At 33.8% G+C, this 12,280-nt stretch overlaps 1 protein-coding gene across 2 annotated transcripts in view; it reads right to left on the bottom strand.

Annotated features, from left to right (window-relative positions):
• LOC117171352 (methylglutaconyl-CoA hydratase, mitochondrial) overlaps window positions 1–12,280 on the bottom strand; it is a 193,006-nt gene that overhangs the window by 42,225 nt on the left and 138,501 nt on the right. For both annotated transcript variants that reach the window (XM_033358595.1, XM_033358594.1), the window contains exon 2: window positions 2,342–3,120. In XM_033358595.1, coding sequence (XP_033214486.1) covers window positions 2,342–3,087 — 746 coding nt within the window. In that variant the 5' untranslated portion in view covers window positions 3,088–3,120. The remainder of the gene's footprint in view (window positions 1–2,341; window positions 3,121–12,280) is intronic.

Here is a 12,280-nt window from a genome sequence, read left to right as displayed (position 1 = left end):
TTGCGAGTACCTAATACACAACACATCAGATCCTTATCATATCCAGTTCAAAAGTTTCTAGAAACCGAAAAGAAAGCCATATAGAATGGGAGTACAAATGCCGTTTTCAAAGGCATTTTTACTAGGGAAGCGTTCCGTCGGTAACTTTAACAATTTTTTCTGGATACTAGCGCCACGCAGTGGAAGCCTCAGGCAATAACGCTGGGATGCAAGTTAGAGAGAAGTTTATTTTTAAACTTTGCTCGCAACATACTACTTGAACTATTGTGGATGTGCTTGAAGTCACCTTCAGCGGAAGTTAATGACATTTTTTTACACTTTTAACGCTGCAAAAAAGTATTGCGATTACTCCGTGAGTATTTAACAAAAAATTTAATGTAGAATCCGAATTTCAACAGTTTTGAAAGTTGATCTTGCTGTTTTTTTGAGTTTTTTAAAAAGAAACCGAATGGGGACCCAATGGGGTCTTTACGGGTACTTTGCAGAGGCTCCATTCGGTTTCTTCGGTCCGCCAGGGATTCAGAACTCACTCTAACCTATGGGCGGCAATCTGGAATTCAAGTGACAGATAGGCAATTCAGATGACCTCAAAACCTATTCAAATGCAAGTGAATGGATTTTTGTTTCCTGGGTAGTTCGTATGTGTTACTTTGTTTTGAACACAATTGAGTGTTCTAATATTACGTCACGCTCGGTCGGTAACATCAAAAGCTGTAAGGCTATACCAATTGGTGGACTGCAAAGCATTGTTTAGATAGGAGCTTGACTAAAATTAATTAATTTTGGGGAAATCAAGTAAAAAAATCGTGATATAGCTTTGCTTTTAAGAAAGAAAAGCCATTTATTTCATTATTGTTGGCAAATTAGAAAATGTGCGATTAGGCAACCCATCACGAAAAATTATAATTTGACGTAATTAAGGTTAAAATTTTTTTTTTAAATGCAGAAAAATTGAATGATTTTGAAGGAATTTGAAAGATTTTTTAAAGAATCCAAGAAGTTTTAAGGATTTGCAACAGATTTGGTTAAATTTTAAGGCAGTTTAGATGATTTCAAAGAATGTCAATTGAAAAGTTATTAAAACAGATGTAATGAATTTTAGGAGATTTCAAGGTATTTAAAGAAATTGATTGATCTAAGGATTTTCAAGAGATTTGAATTAATTTAAGTCAATTTCGAGAAACTTCGAAAGATTTAAAATGATTGCAAAGAAGTTGAAGGGATCTCAAAAAAAAAAAAAAAAAAAGAAGAAGACTTTAAGGATTATCAAGAAATCTTACATGATTTCAAAGAGTTCAAGTGATTTTAAGGAATAACTAGCGACTTACAGGATTTTAAAGTTTACTTTTAAAGGATTTAAAAATATTCGCATACGTTTTAATGACTTTAAAGAATGTTAAACAATTCATTTAAAACTGAGTTTAAAATATTATAAGTTATTTGCAAAAATTAGAAGATTTTAAGGATTGTCAAGAGATTTAAAAGAATTTAAGAGTATTTTTAAGATTTGACGCGATTAAAATTAATTTTAGTCAATTTTGAGATACATTGAAAGATTTGAGATGATTGCAAAGAATTTGAAGGAATTTAAAAAAAATCGGAGAAGTTTAAGGATTTTCAAGAAGTCTTCTAGGATTTCTAAGAAGGAGCACAGTCTTTGATAATTTTTGTTTTCTCGAAGTGCAAAAATAATGTCTTGAAATCTTTGAAAAACACACTTTAACGAACTACCAAAATTCAAAAATTTTGACCGCCAACTATCCCAACAATGCAACCTAACCTCAATCACGGCACATTAGATTTCTTTCTTTATGGATTGTCCAAATCGCGCACTCCCCAATTGCTAACAATAATTAAAAAAAAAGGCTCTTCTATCTGAGAAGCAAAGCCATATCACGATTTTTCACTTACTTTCGTCTAAAAACATTTATTTTAGTCAAACTCCTATGTAATTAATTCTTTGCAGCCCACCAAGTGGTATGGCCTTATAGATTTAGACGTTATCGGCCGAGTATAACGTAATGTTAGAATACTCAATATTATGCATGTTTGAAATGGCGGTACTTAAAACTGGTTTTTTCTCTCAAAAATTTTGGATTTAGAAAATGGTTGATAATATAAAATTCCGGTTTATGGTACATTCTTGTACTACTTGTACGTATTTTGTGCTCAAAAGCACAGCTTTTGTTACAAAAAAAATGGCGGCTGGTCTACGGAATAAAAATGATATTGATAACTTGCTTCGAATTGATTCGGATTTGATTGGATACAGATTCGGGTATTTTTGAATAGTGAAAACTACAATATAATAATTTTTTAGCTTCAATATTCAGTTACTTACTTTACTCCTATAGGGCCATTTGGCAAAATTTCTCTCGCAATGGAAAGAGCCGCTTGGTAAGCAGCATCTCCATCCTTATTTTGTGGTACCACTTGGTTCACGAGTCCAATCTTGTGTGCCTCTTCTCCATTTAAAACACGTGCTGCGAATATAAGTTCCTTTGCTTTCGCAGGGCCTACAATCCTGGGAAGTCTCTGAGTACCTCCTGCACCAGGTATAATGGCCAGTTTGGTCTCCACTAAACCCATTTTTGCTTCAGATGATGCTGTTCTTATGTCAGTAGCGAGTGCAAGTTCCAAACCACCTCCAAGAGCAGAACCATCTATAGCAGATATAACAGGAGTTGGCAAGGATTCTACATTGTTCATGAGATCCCGAAGTGAAGAAACGAAGGGATTCACCTCGGAAATTTCCATTTTAAACCTCTCTTTTAAATCTGCTCCAGCGCAAAAGATTTTTGGTACTAAACTTCGGAGAATCAGGACTCGGACTTTGTCATCTTGCCGAATTGTGGAAATCGCATCTTTAAATTGTGATACAAGGGCCTTTCCAAAGGCGTTCCGAGCTTCAGGGCGGTTTAATCCCAAGATTGCTATTCCATTATCTTTGCCATCCAGGTATTTTATAATGATTTCTTTTGTCTCCTCCTTTCGGCTGAGCATTGGTTGTGCTGAAAAGCCACGGGCTGATATCATAGAAAGGTTGCCCAAAATTGAAGGTAGTTTGATTTTGTTTACTAAAGCCATGTTTGTGAAGCAGGTTATGTTGTGAAAGTATATCTGAAACAAAAAATTATTATTTTAAAGACATAATTATAATAGATCTTAGTTTTCGACCCGCGCAGTCGTCAAATCGTCCTCTCGTGGAAATAAATAAACACATATTTTGTTATTTTGACAAAACTGATTTTTAGTACGCTGTGTGCAAATGTTGTGTCTTATGGAGTCTAACACATAAAACGTATACCTTTTTTACATTTGTTTAAGAAATCATGTCAATTTATTTACCCTTTTATAAACTTATCCGCTTCTCATTAAAGACGCATTTTGTCAAATTTTAATACGTCAACAAAGATATAAAATTTTTTTTATATACCTTGAAAGTTGTATAAATTTGCATTATTTGTAGACTCATAGCGAGCTTTTAGATATGTTTGTTGAACTTGAAATTTTCAAGAAGCATTTTTGAGGATATTGAAAACAGATTTATAAAAATGTACATTATTTTTTAATTCGTAGTTTTGAAGCAATTAGAAAAATAAATGAAAATAAATAAAAATTTCATCCCAGCAGCAGCTTCACTTGTAAACCACACAATTTTTGGTAATAAGTTGGACACAAAGTGGCTTATTGGTAGAGGCTTAGGACTTCCAGATGCAGGCACCGAGCTTTATGCACAAAACTCCGTGTTAAATTAGACTCGACTAGACTAGGACTAAAGGCCCAAACTTGTAGCCCAGCATATTTTTTTGCACTTTCTGCGGAGCCAACCAATTTCCTTGTAATAACGGACCCTAGGGGGGCATTTGACTTCAATAAGTTAAATAGCAAAGTAATAACTTTTCTATATATTTATTCGCACCTCAAGCGGAAACTTCAAAATACTACACAACGTAATAAAAATAATTTTTTTCAAAATAAAAAAACGAACTGAGAAAATCGAGAAAAACTTCTTGCCCAAAGAACTGTAATATCAAATAAAATTTTGGATAATTAAGATACGATATTTGGGTAAAATGTGCTCGTTCATAATTTGCAATAAAAAATGGATTTTTTAAACAATTTCTTTTAGAAAATCGACTCGCCATGTTTTACTAGTCGCGGAAAGTCAAAAATATAAGGCAAACAGAACACAAAGTCACTTGCGGACGATGCCTTTGTCCAAGAGCTCGAGCGCACCCTCAAAATACATCAAAACATACGTAAGGGACACTGTGTATTTAGTAGCTGTCCCGAACTTACCCGAACGATCTTTGCTAGTGTGTAGCCGAATTTAGCCGTGACTTATTTCCGATGGATTTTCGATCAGAGTCCGAGCTGATTTACAAGGCTAAAAGATACGTAAGGACCAAGCGATTTTTTTCGTTTTTCAATTCGCGTCGCACTCGGTCACTCTTAAAAAGCAAAAAAGACACGAAATTCTTTAGATTCTTTTTCATGTGTATGCTGATGACGTATTGCCTTCCTTGCACATCTTTTAGAACATGCAAAGTGCTTTGCGTATCTTTTTCTGTTGTATTTTTTAACTTTTTCGACTTTCCTCATTTATAAACAGTCGTTTTTTGCAATAAATATTAATGATTAATAGATTCTATTAAAACAGTCAGATGTAGCTTTATCTTACGAATTCAACGATACCAAAAACTAATTTTTCATAAAAATGTCACTCATGTATCTTTTTAGTTTGAACGGCAGTATAGCTTGCGAGAAAACCAATTTTGATGCCCACACGGAGAGGGAAATCAAGCTTCGAAAGGAAGAACTTTCATACTTTTGGAGCTAGTACTTCTTACAAGCTTTCAAAGCATACATTTCACGAGTTATATCGTTGAATTCACTCTCTAAAAGCTTGCGATGAATCTAAGCTTCAAACCCATGAACTCCACCGTTTGAAACTGTGAATCTCGTGCACTCAAAGCATGAGTTTCATAGTTTAGAACCGTGAAAGTCTTGATTTCAGACGGTGAGCTATTTCATGCTTCTGCCAAAGATTTTTCTTCTGTCCTGTGCTTCTAATGCCTCTAAAGGATGAGGTTCTTGCTGAAAAGGCTTGGATTCGTTGCGTTTCGAGCATGAACAATTTTCATGCTTCACAAGCATTATTCCCCCCTTTAAGAGGATGGCTTTTTCAGCTTTTGAAGCATGGGATGTTTCCATCGATTCAAAAGCTTGATTTTTCTCTCCGTGAATGGAGTAATATTTGTTCTAATAAAAATTATAACTGTTCGTATAGTGGATAAGTAAATGGATAATTATAAATTAATCGACAAAAAAATGGAAGATTAGTGAATAATATATTTATGTCACTTAAGGGTGTTGGTTCAATCCGAATTTGAATTTTTTTTAATAAGTACGGCACTGATTCCATATATATTTTTTCCGAAGGATTTGTGTACGAAAGAAGGAAAACTTGTTGAATATCCGGGGTTTTGCGAGTTCCTCGGATCAATAAAATGTTGAAAAATGTAAACATTTGTTGAGGAAATGATTATTTTCCCGACAAATATGAATTTTGCGAAAGATAAAAACCAGCGGGTAGCAGATGGCAGCATTTGAAAGATTAGAATCGTTTGCTAATTTATTTTTTACTCACAATTCTGACATAATAGAAGAATTCTAGAGATTCACGGTTCTTCCAAAGGGCCACGTCTTTAAGATGGTGTCTCCAAATTTTGCGAAATACGTAGCAAAATGGAGCAAAAATCAGAGAGAACTGACATGCCCCGTCTGTGTTTTTGTAACTGTATTTGCGATCAACCACCAGGCTAGTTTTTACCTTCACTTTATAAGCGGAATCGGGGCGCCCTTCGTTATCGTCCGTGGGTCAAGACTGCGATTCTCAAAAGGGAAAACCTCTTCTGGGACATTGAATTTTTGATGAGATTATCATCAACAGCAGCTGTCTTCTTAGTGGCAACGCAGCGCCAACAAGACGGTTGGTGTAGTGGGCAGACCACATTTAACTAAGCTATAGTACCAAACGTGCGAGCGACTCCTTTCCCGTGTGTTGAGAACGCATAAGTCCCACAAAAGAGAATGAAATTGCCCCAAGAGTATAAACTATAATTGTTTAACTCCGCGCGAAACTCGGCGTGGGGATTCCATGCTTCCGCCTAAAGGGAGCGTTACTGCACCTATATTGTTGGGACTACAGCTATTCCAATGTGGCAACACGGCGTGCCCTATATGAAAGAGGATGTATACCAAGTTTCAGGCGAGCAGCGTGCGATGCATTTGGTGTTCCAGCTCTACCACGTGGGGGAGCAGCTCGCCCAAAAAAAATTTCGGTGCGCTGGTCCAGAGGACCAGAGTCTGACTGTTGACCACGCTGCTGTGATTTCGAATCCTTTTCTCAACTTTTCTTTTTCGAATTGTTAACATGTCAAGTAATAATTTTTAATGCTTTCCCGGTGAATAACTGATCTTTTTGGGAAATATTACTAGGAAATAAATAGACAAGGGTGCAGAACCTGTACCGGTTCACGCGCATAGACTCCCATCAAGCTCCGTTGGTCCAGTGGAAAGGAGTCTACTGGTAATTACGCTGTCGTGGGTTCGAATCCTTTTCTCAAATTTTTTTTCGTATTGTAAACATGTCAAATAATAATTTTTAATGCTTCCCCGGCGAATAAATCATTTGTTTGAAAGAAACTACTAAGAAATAAATATCATGCAGACACTTTTGGAATCATTTATTTGTATAATCGTATTTTTTTTACATTTTTGTGGGTGATAATCGTCATGGATTGTCACGTAGCTGGGTGATGCACTGTTCACGGCAGCGACGGAAGAAATGAGAATCAGCCAAAGATTAGGCAGTTTTCAATTGGGAAATAAAAACAAAAAATGTGAATACAATTTCCTACAAAATATTAAAATGGACTTTTTCGCAAATAACATCTGCAAACGCATAAATTTGATAAATACAACAATTTATGAATGTATGTGAATTTGTAAATTTACCCAGTGATGCACTGTTCACTGCAGCGACGGAAGAAATGAGAATCAGCCAAAGATTAGGCAGTTTTCAATTCGGAAATAAAAACCAAAAATGTGAATACAATTTCCTACAAAATATTGAAATAGACTTTTTTTGCAAATAACATTTGCAAACGCATAAAATTGATAAATAAAACAATTTATGATTGCATGTAAATTTGTAAATTTACCGAGTTTGAAATTATAACTGGATTATAAATGATGAATTTATCAAGTTCCCCACGAATAATTTTCAAAATTACAAATGTACAATTCGCAAAATTTTGAAATTAGGCCCTCTGCAAATTTATTTATAAATCGGAAGTTTATCAATTCCCCCGACTTAAAATTTCGAAATTACACAATTTTCCAGATTTATAATTTTAAAATATAAATTACAAATTTATCAGTTTGTAAAATTTGTTGTTCATAATTGCCAAATTTATCACATCTACAATTTTGAAACGTAGAGCGTGGTAAGTGCTTACATTTTTTTTAATTGTAAGTTTATGAATGCATCTTTATGTAAGTAAAATATGAGTAAAGTTACGGCACTGTCCACTACAGTAACTGGCACGTGCCACAATTTACATTTAAAAATTTAACATGTCATAAATTTGGCAATTTATGAAAAAAATTTAAAGAAATGATAAATTTGTCATTTATATTTTAAAATTGTAAATCTGGAAAATTGTGTAATGTCAAGATTTATAGTCGAGCGTCTTGATAAGCTTGCAATTTTTTAATAAATTTGCATAAAACCTAATTTTGAAATTTGATGGTGTAGAAATTTATTGCTGGGTAACTTGATAAATTTATCATTTATAATCCAGGTATAATTTCAAACTGGGTAAATTTACAAATTTATATATGAAATTGTATTTGTATTGTATGAAATTGTATTCATATCTTTTGTTTTCATTTCCCAATTGAAAACTGCATAATCTTTGGCTGATTCTCATTTCTTGCGTCCCTGCAGTGAACATTGCATCATCCAGCTACGTGATGATCCATGACGATTATCACCCGCGAAAATGTACAAAAATTACGATTATACAAATAAATTATTCGAAAAGTGTCTGAATGATATTTATTTCCCAGTAGTTTTTTCAAACTAATAATTTACTCGCCGGGAAGCATTAAAAATTATTATTTGACATGTTTACAATACGAAAAAAAGTTAAGAAAAAGATTTGAACCCATGGCATCGTGGTTACCAGTCAGACTCTGGTCCACTGGTCCAGCGGATCTTGATGAGAGTTCACGCGCGCGAACAGGTAGAGTTTCTGTACCTTTGGCTAATGTGACTTAGTAATATCGATTGATGATAATCTCATAAAAAATTCAATGCCCCAGAAGAGGTTTTCCCCTTTAAGAATTGTAGTCTTGGCCCACGGACGATAACGAAGGGCGCCCCGATTCCGCCTATGGAGTGAAGGTAACAGCTAGCCTGGTGGTTAATCACAAATAAAGTTACAAAAACACAGACAGGGCATATCAGTTCTCTCTGCTTTTTGCTCCATTTCGCAACGTATTTCGCAAAATTTGGGGACACCATCTTCAAGACCTGGTCCTTTGGATGAGCTGTGAATCTCTAGAATTCTTCTATTATGTCAGTCTGCTACCCGCTGGTTTCAATCTTTTTCAAAATTCATATTTGTCGGGAAAATAATCATTTCCTCAAGAAATTTTTTTGATTTTTCAACATTTGATTGAGCCGAGGATCTCGCAAAATCTCGGATATTCGACAAGTTTTGTTTCTTTCGTTCACAAATCCTTCGGAAAAAATATATATGGAATCAGTGCCGGATTGAACCAACACCCTTAATGATAATAAACTGCCAGTGCGACGAATTTTTGAAAAAAACAACATTTTTTTGGCAAATGAAATTTGTTTCTATAATTGAAAATTAATGAACCAATGTTGTTAAAATTCTATTAGACCAACATTACAGAAACGTATAACAGAAAATGGTTCAAAATTATTATTTTAACAAACGGAATTTGTTTAAAAAATTACAAATTAATCAAACAGTATTATATATTGCACTAATAAATATGAATATTTTAAAATAATTTTTGATCAAAAAAGAATGTAAAAAATTAGTAAAAGAAATTCCATGTGTTTAAATAATTGATAATTAACGAACCAATGTTATTAAATATTTCACTAGACCCATAGTAATAATTTTAAGGGAAAAAACGAAATTTTGAAAAAAAATCATTTAAACCAATTTCACTTGTTTAAATAATTTAAAATTAATAAACAAATATTGATACATATTCCATTGGACCAATAAGAATAAATTTAAGTAAAAAAAATGAGAACAAAATTACAGAGTTATCAAATAGATAACAAAGACCTTATTTCCTAAAGGCTGATAAAGTATATTATGTAATAGTGTCTTACATTGGTTCACTAACTTGTCTTATCACATTTAGCAAAGGTTTTTAAAACAGTTCAAGGTACAATAAGGATTCATTCATAAAAGATAGCTACAATTTTGGAGAAAGAGAAAACACTTCAAAATTTCTCGAAAAATTCCTTGTTCGCATCCATGATGTATCTACACTGAAAAAAATGTCTTTCGAATTAAGTATGAGATTTTGCTATTAATTTCGTTAGAGACTTTTTCGTGTGATTTGGGCATGAAAGACGATGCGTTTTTAGATAAAATATGAAAATTATAGTGTAAGTGTTGAATGCCAAAATGATAAATGCGTAAGCGAAGTTCGCAAGCCGGAGTAGGAAGTTCGTTTCCGAGTCATACTAAGAAACCTCCCCACTAAACCGGCCAAAAAGGTTCGGAACCCGTACTCTCTCGGTATGGCAAACTTGGTTTGACATTGTGGACCTGCTCATGCGCGGTTAGCCGTAACAGAAACATTCAAAAGTAAGTAAAAATATGAATTTTAAGGCCCTATATCACAATGACATTATTCATAATTGTTTTTTGCATAGCGATTGTAATTTATGCTATATACTTTTTATTTAAAACATACTTAAAAACAAGTTGCTTGTTTGCTGCATTTAATTATTAAAAAAATTGCATGTGAAAGAAAATGAAAGTAACTTAATATATGTGTGAATAACTTTTGCTTGACGGTTCTTAATATCTTAATCTTTTCATTATTCGACATGCACTTGTATATTAGGGCGGAGTGAAAATGATCAAATTATTCGAATCGTTTCAGATGAGCAGAACAAATTTGTGAGTTGACATACGAAAAAGTAAAAAAATTTTTTTTTGAAATCGGTTAATATATTCTGTTCCCTTTTTTTAAATTCAAAATGCAAAATTTTGAAAATTCCAAAACATTTCCCTATTGCTTCGAAAATTATGGCGAATTTCTTTTATGTACATTTTTTGCTACTGAATAGTAATAAAAAATTATAAATTAAAAAACGAATTTTTTTCTCAATTTAGAATTTTTTGAGAATGGCCAAAAACATGTTTTTTGGATTGAGACCTATGCAGACATTTTGAAACAAGTTGAATTTGTCGAACCTGAAATGTTTTCAGCTTGATCCAAAGAAACAAGCTGTTATTTTGTTTTTTCCAAAAATTTTTTTTAATGATGAACAGGTAATAAAGTGCTCAGGTAAGGATTCTTTAGAATCATCGGGGGGAGGGGAGGATAAATACATTTTTGATTTCAGATTATATTTGGTTCATATTAAAAATTGTATACAATATATATATTTCAAATTTTATGTTACAAATGTGCATTGGACTCAATCCAAAAAACATGTTTTTGGCCACTTTAAAAAAATTCTAAATTGAGCAAAACATTTTTTTTTCGTTTATAATTTTTTATTATTATTCAGTAGCAAAAAATGTACATATAAAAAATTCGCCATAATTTTCGAAATAATAGGGAGTTTTTTTGGAATATTCAAAATTTTCAATTAAAAAAAGGGAACAGAAGATATTAATCGATTTCAAAAATGTTTTTTCTTTTTTACTTTTTTCGGATTTCAACCCACACATTTTTTTGCTTAGCACAAACGATTCGACTAATTTTTAATTTTAAACAAATTTGCCTTTTATGTTTTTTTAGAAAAATCAATACTTTCCCGAATATCTATAATCCATAATATATTCCCGCAACAATCATCGAAGAAAGATAGCAAAAAACTGCCTTCTCTTGGACCTTCCTGCCCCCTTAATAACAAACTGACGATGAGCCTTTGAGGGGACCGAATGCTGAAAAATAGTTTTCGGTTAATTTAAAGTTTGTTAAATTTTGACATTTTAAATTATATCAAAAGGTGCTTTTAAAATGAATCCAAAAAGTTTTAAATTTATTATTATGAAAACTGAGGCACTTAAACTGTCTTTTGTTAAAGGGACCACAAAAACGTTGCAGTCCTGGACTACGAGTTTCCTTAATTCGGCATGGGCGGGCCATTGCTTGCCAAACCAACTTGGCCATACCGAGAGAGTACGGGTTCCTAGAGTTTTTGGGCTGCGTAGTGACAGGGCTTTCTTAATATGACTCGGGAACGAACTTCCTACTCCGGCTTTTCTATGCGGGCATTGAAGGTTGCCGTACGATATTCGATAGAATTTGAGTCAGAAAAGCAACACGAAACTACTGCGTTTTCAGTAAGCTTAGTTTTCATGCAAAATTCGAAAGAAGTTTTTTTCAGTGTAGATATGGTGCCCATGTGTTTGACAAGTTTTCGCTCGCAAGTTTAATTTGGTGATTGTGAATTCTCTTTTGTTAATATATATATGTATCGTGGGAGACGGGAGAAGGGCGAGCCCTATAAAAATGGCCGCACAAGTCGAAAACGTCAGTTAACTTCTGCGGGGCAACTCGCAGAAGACATCCTCAGAAGAGGGTCTCTCTCTTCTAAGTTGATCTCTAATAGACTTGGGAGAAATCCAATCTCTATTATTTTCCTTAGAAAAAAATAGCGTGCTTGAGGAGAGGACGAGTGAATATTCCCTCGCACTCTGTTAGTAAAGTGGCTTTCTTTCCTGTGTTTCTCTGCGACGTTGTAAGTTGAATTCGATTTTCTTTATTTCAAGGCTTCAAACGCGAACATTTTAGAATTCATTATTTGAGGCAGAGTCCTCCTAAAAATTAAATTAGAAAATTTAAAAGCAGATTGCCTGAGGCAAATGAATATAAACCAGAGCTCACAGACCTGAAACGCCGCAACGATGCCGCACGAGGGGAATCGTCCCCCGCCAGGTGCCAGATCGTGGATGAAATTTACCCCCACCATACC

This window comes from Belonocnema kinseyi, chromosome 4 (assembly GCF_010883055.1).
Source record: "Belonocnema kinseyi isolate 2016_QV_RU_SX_M_011 chromosome 4, B_treatae_v1, whole genome shotgun sequence".
NCBI lineage: Eukaryota > Metazoa > Arthropoda > Insecta > Hymenoptera > Cynipidae > Belonocnema > Belonocnema kinseyi.
This window is presented reverse-complemented; position numbering and strand designations above follow the sequence as displayed.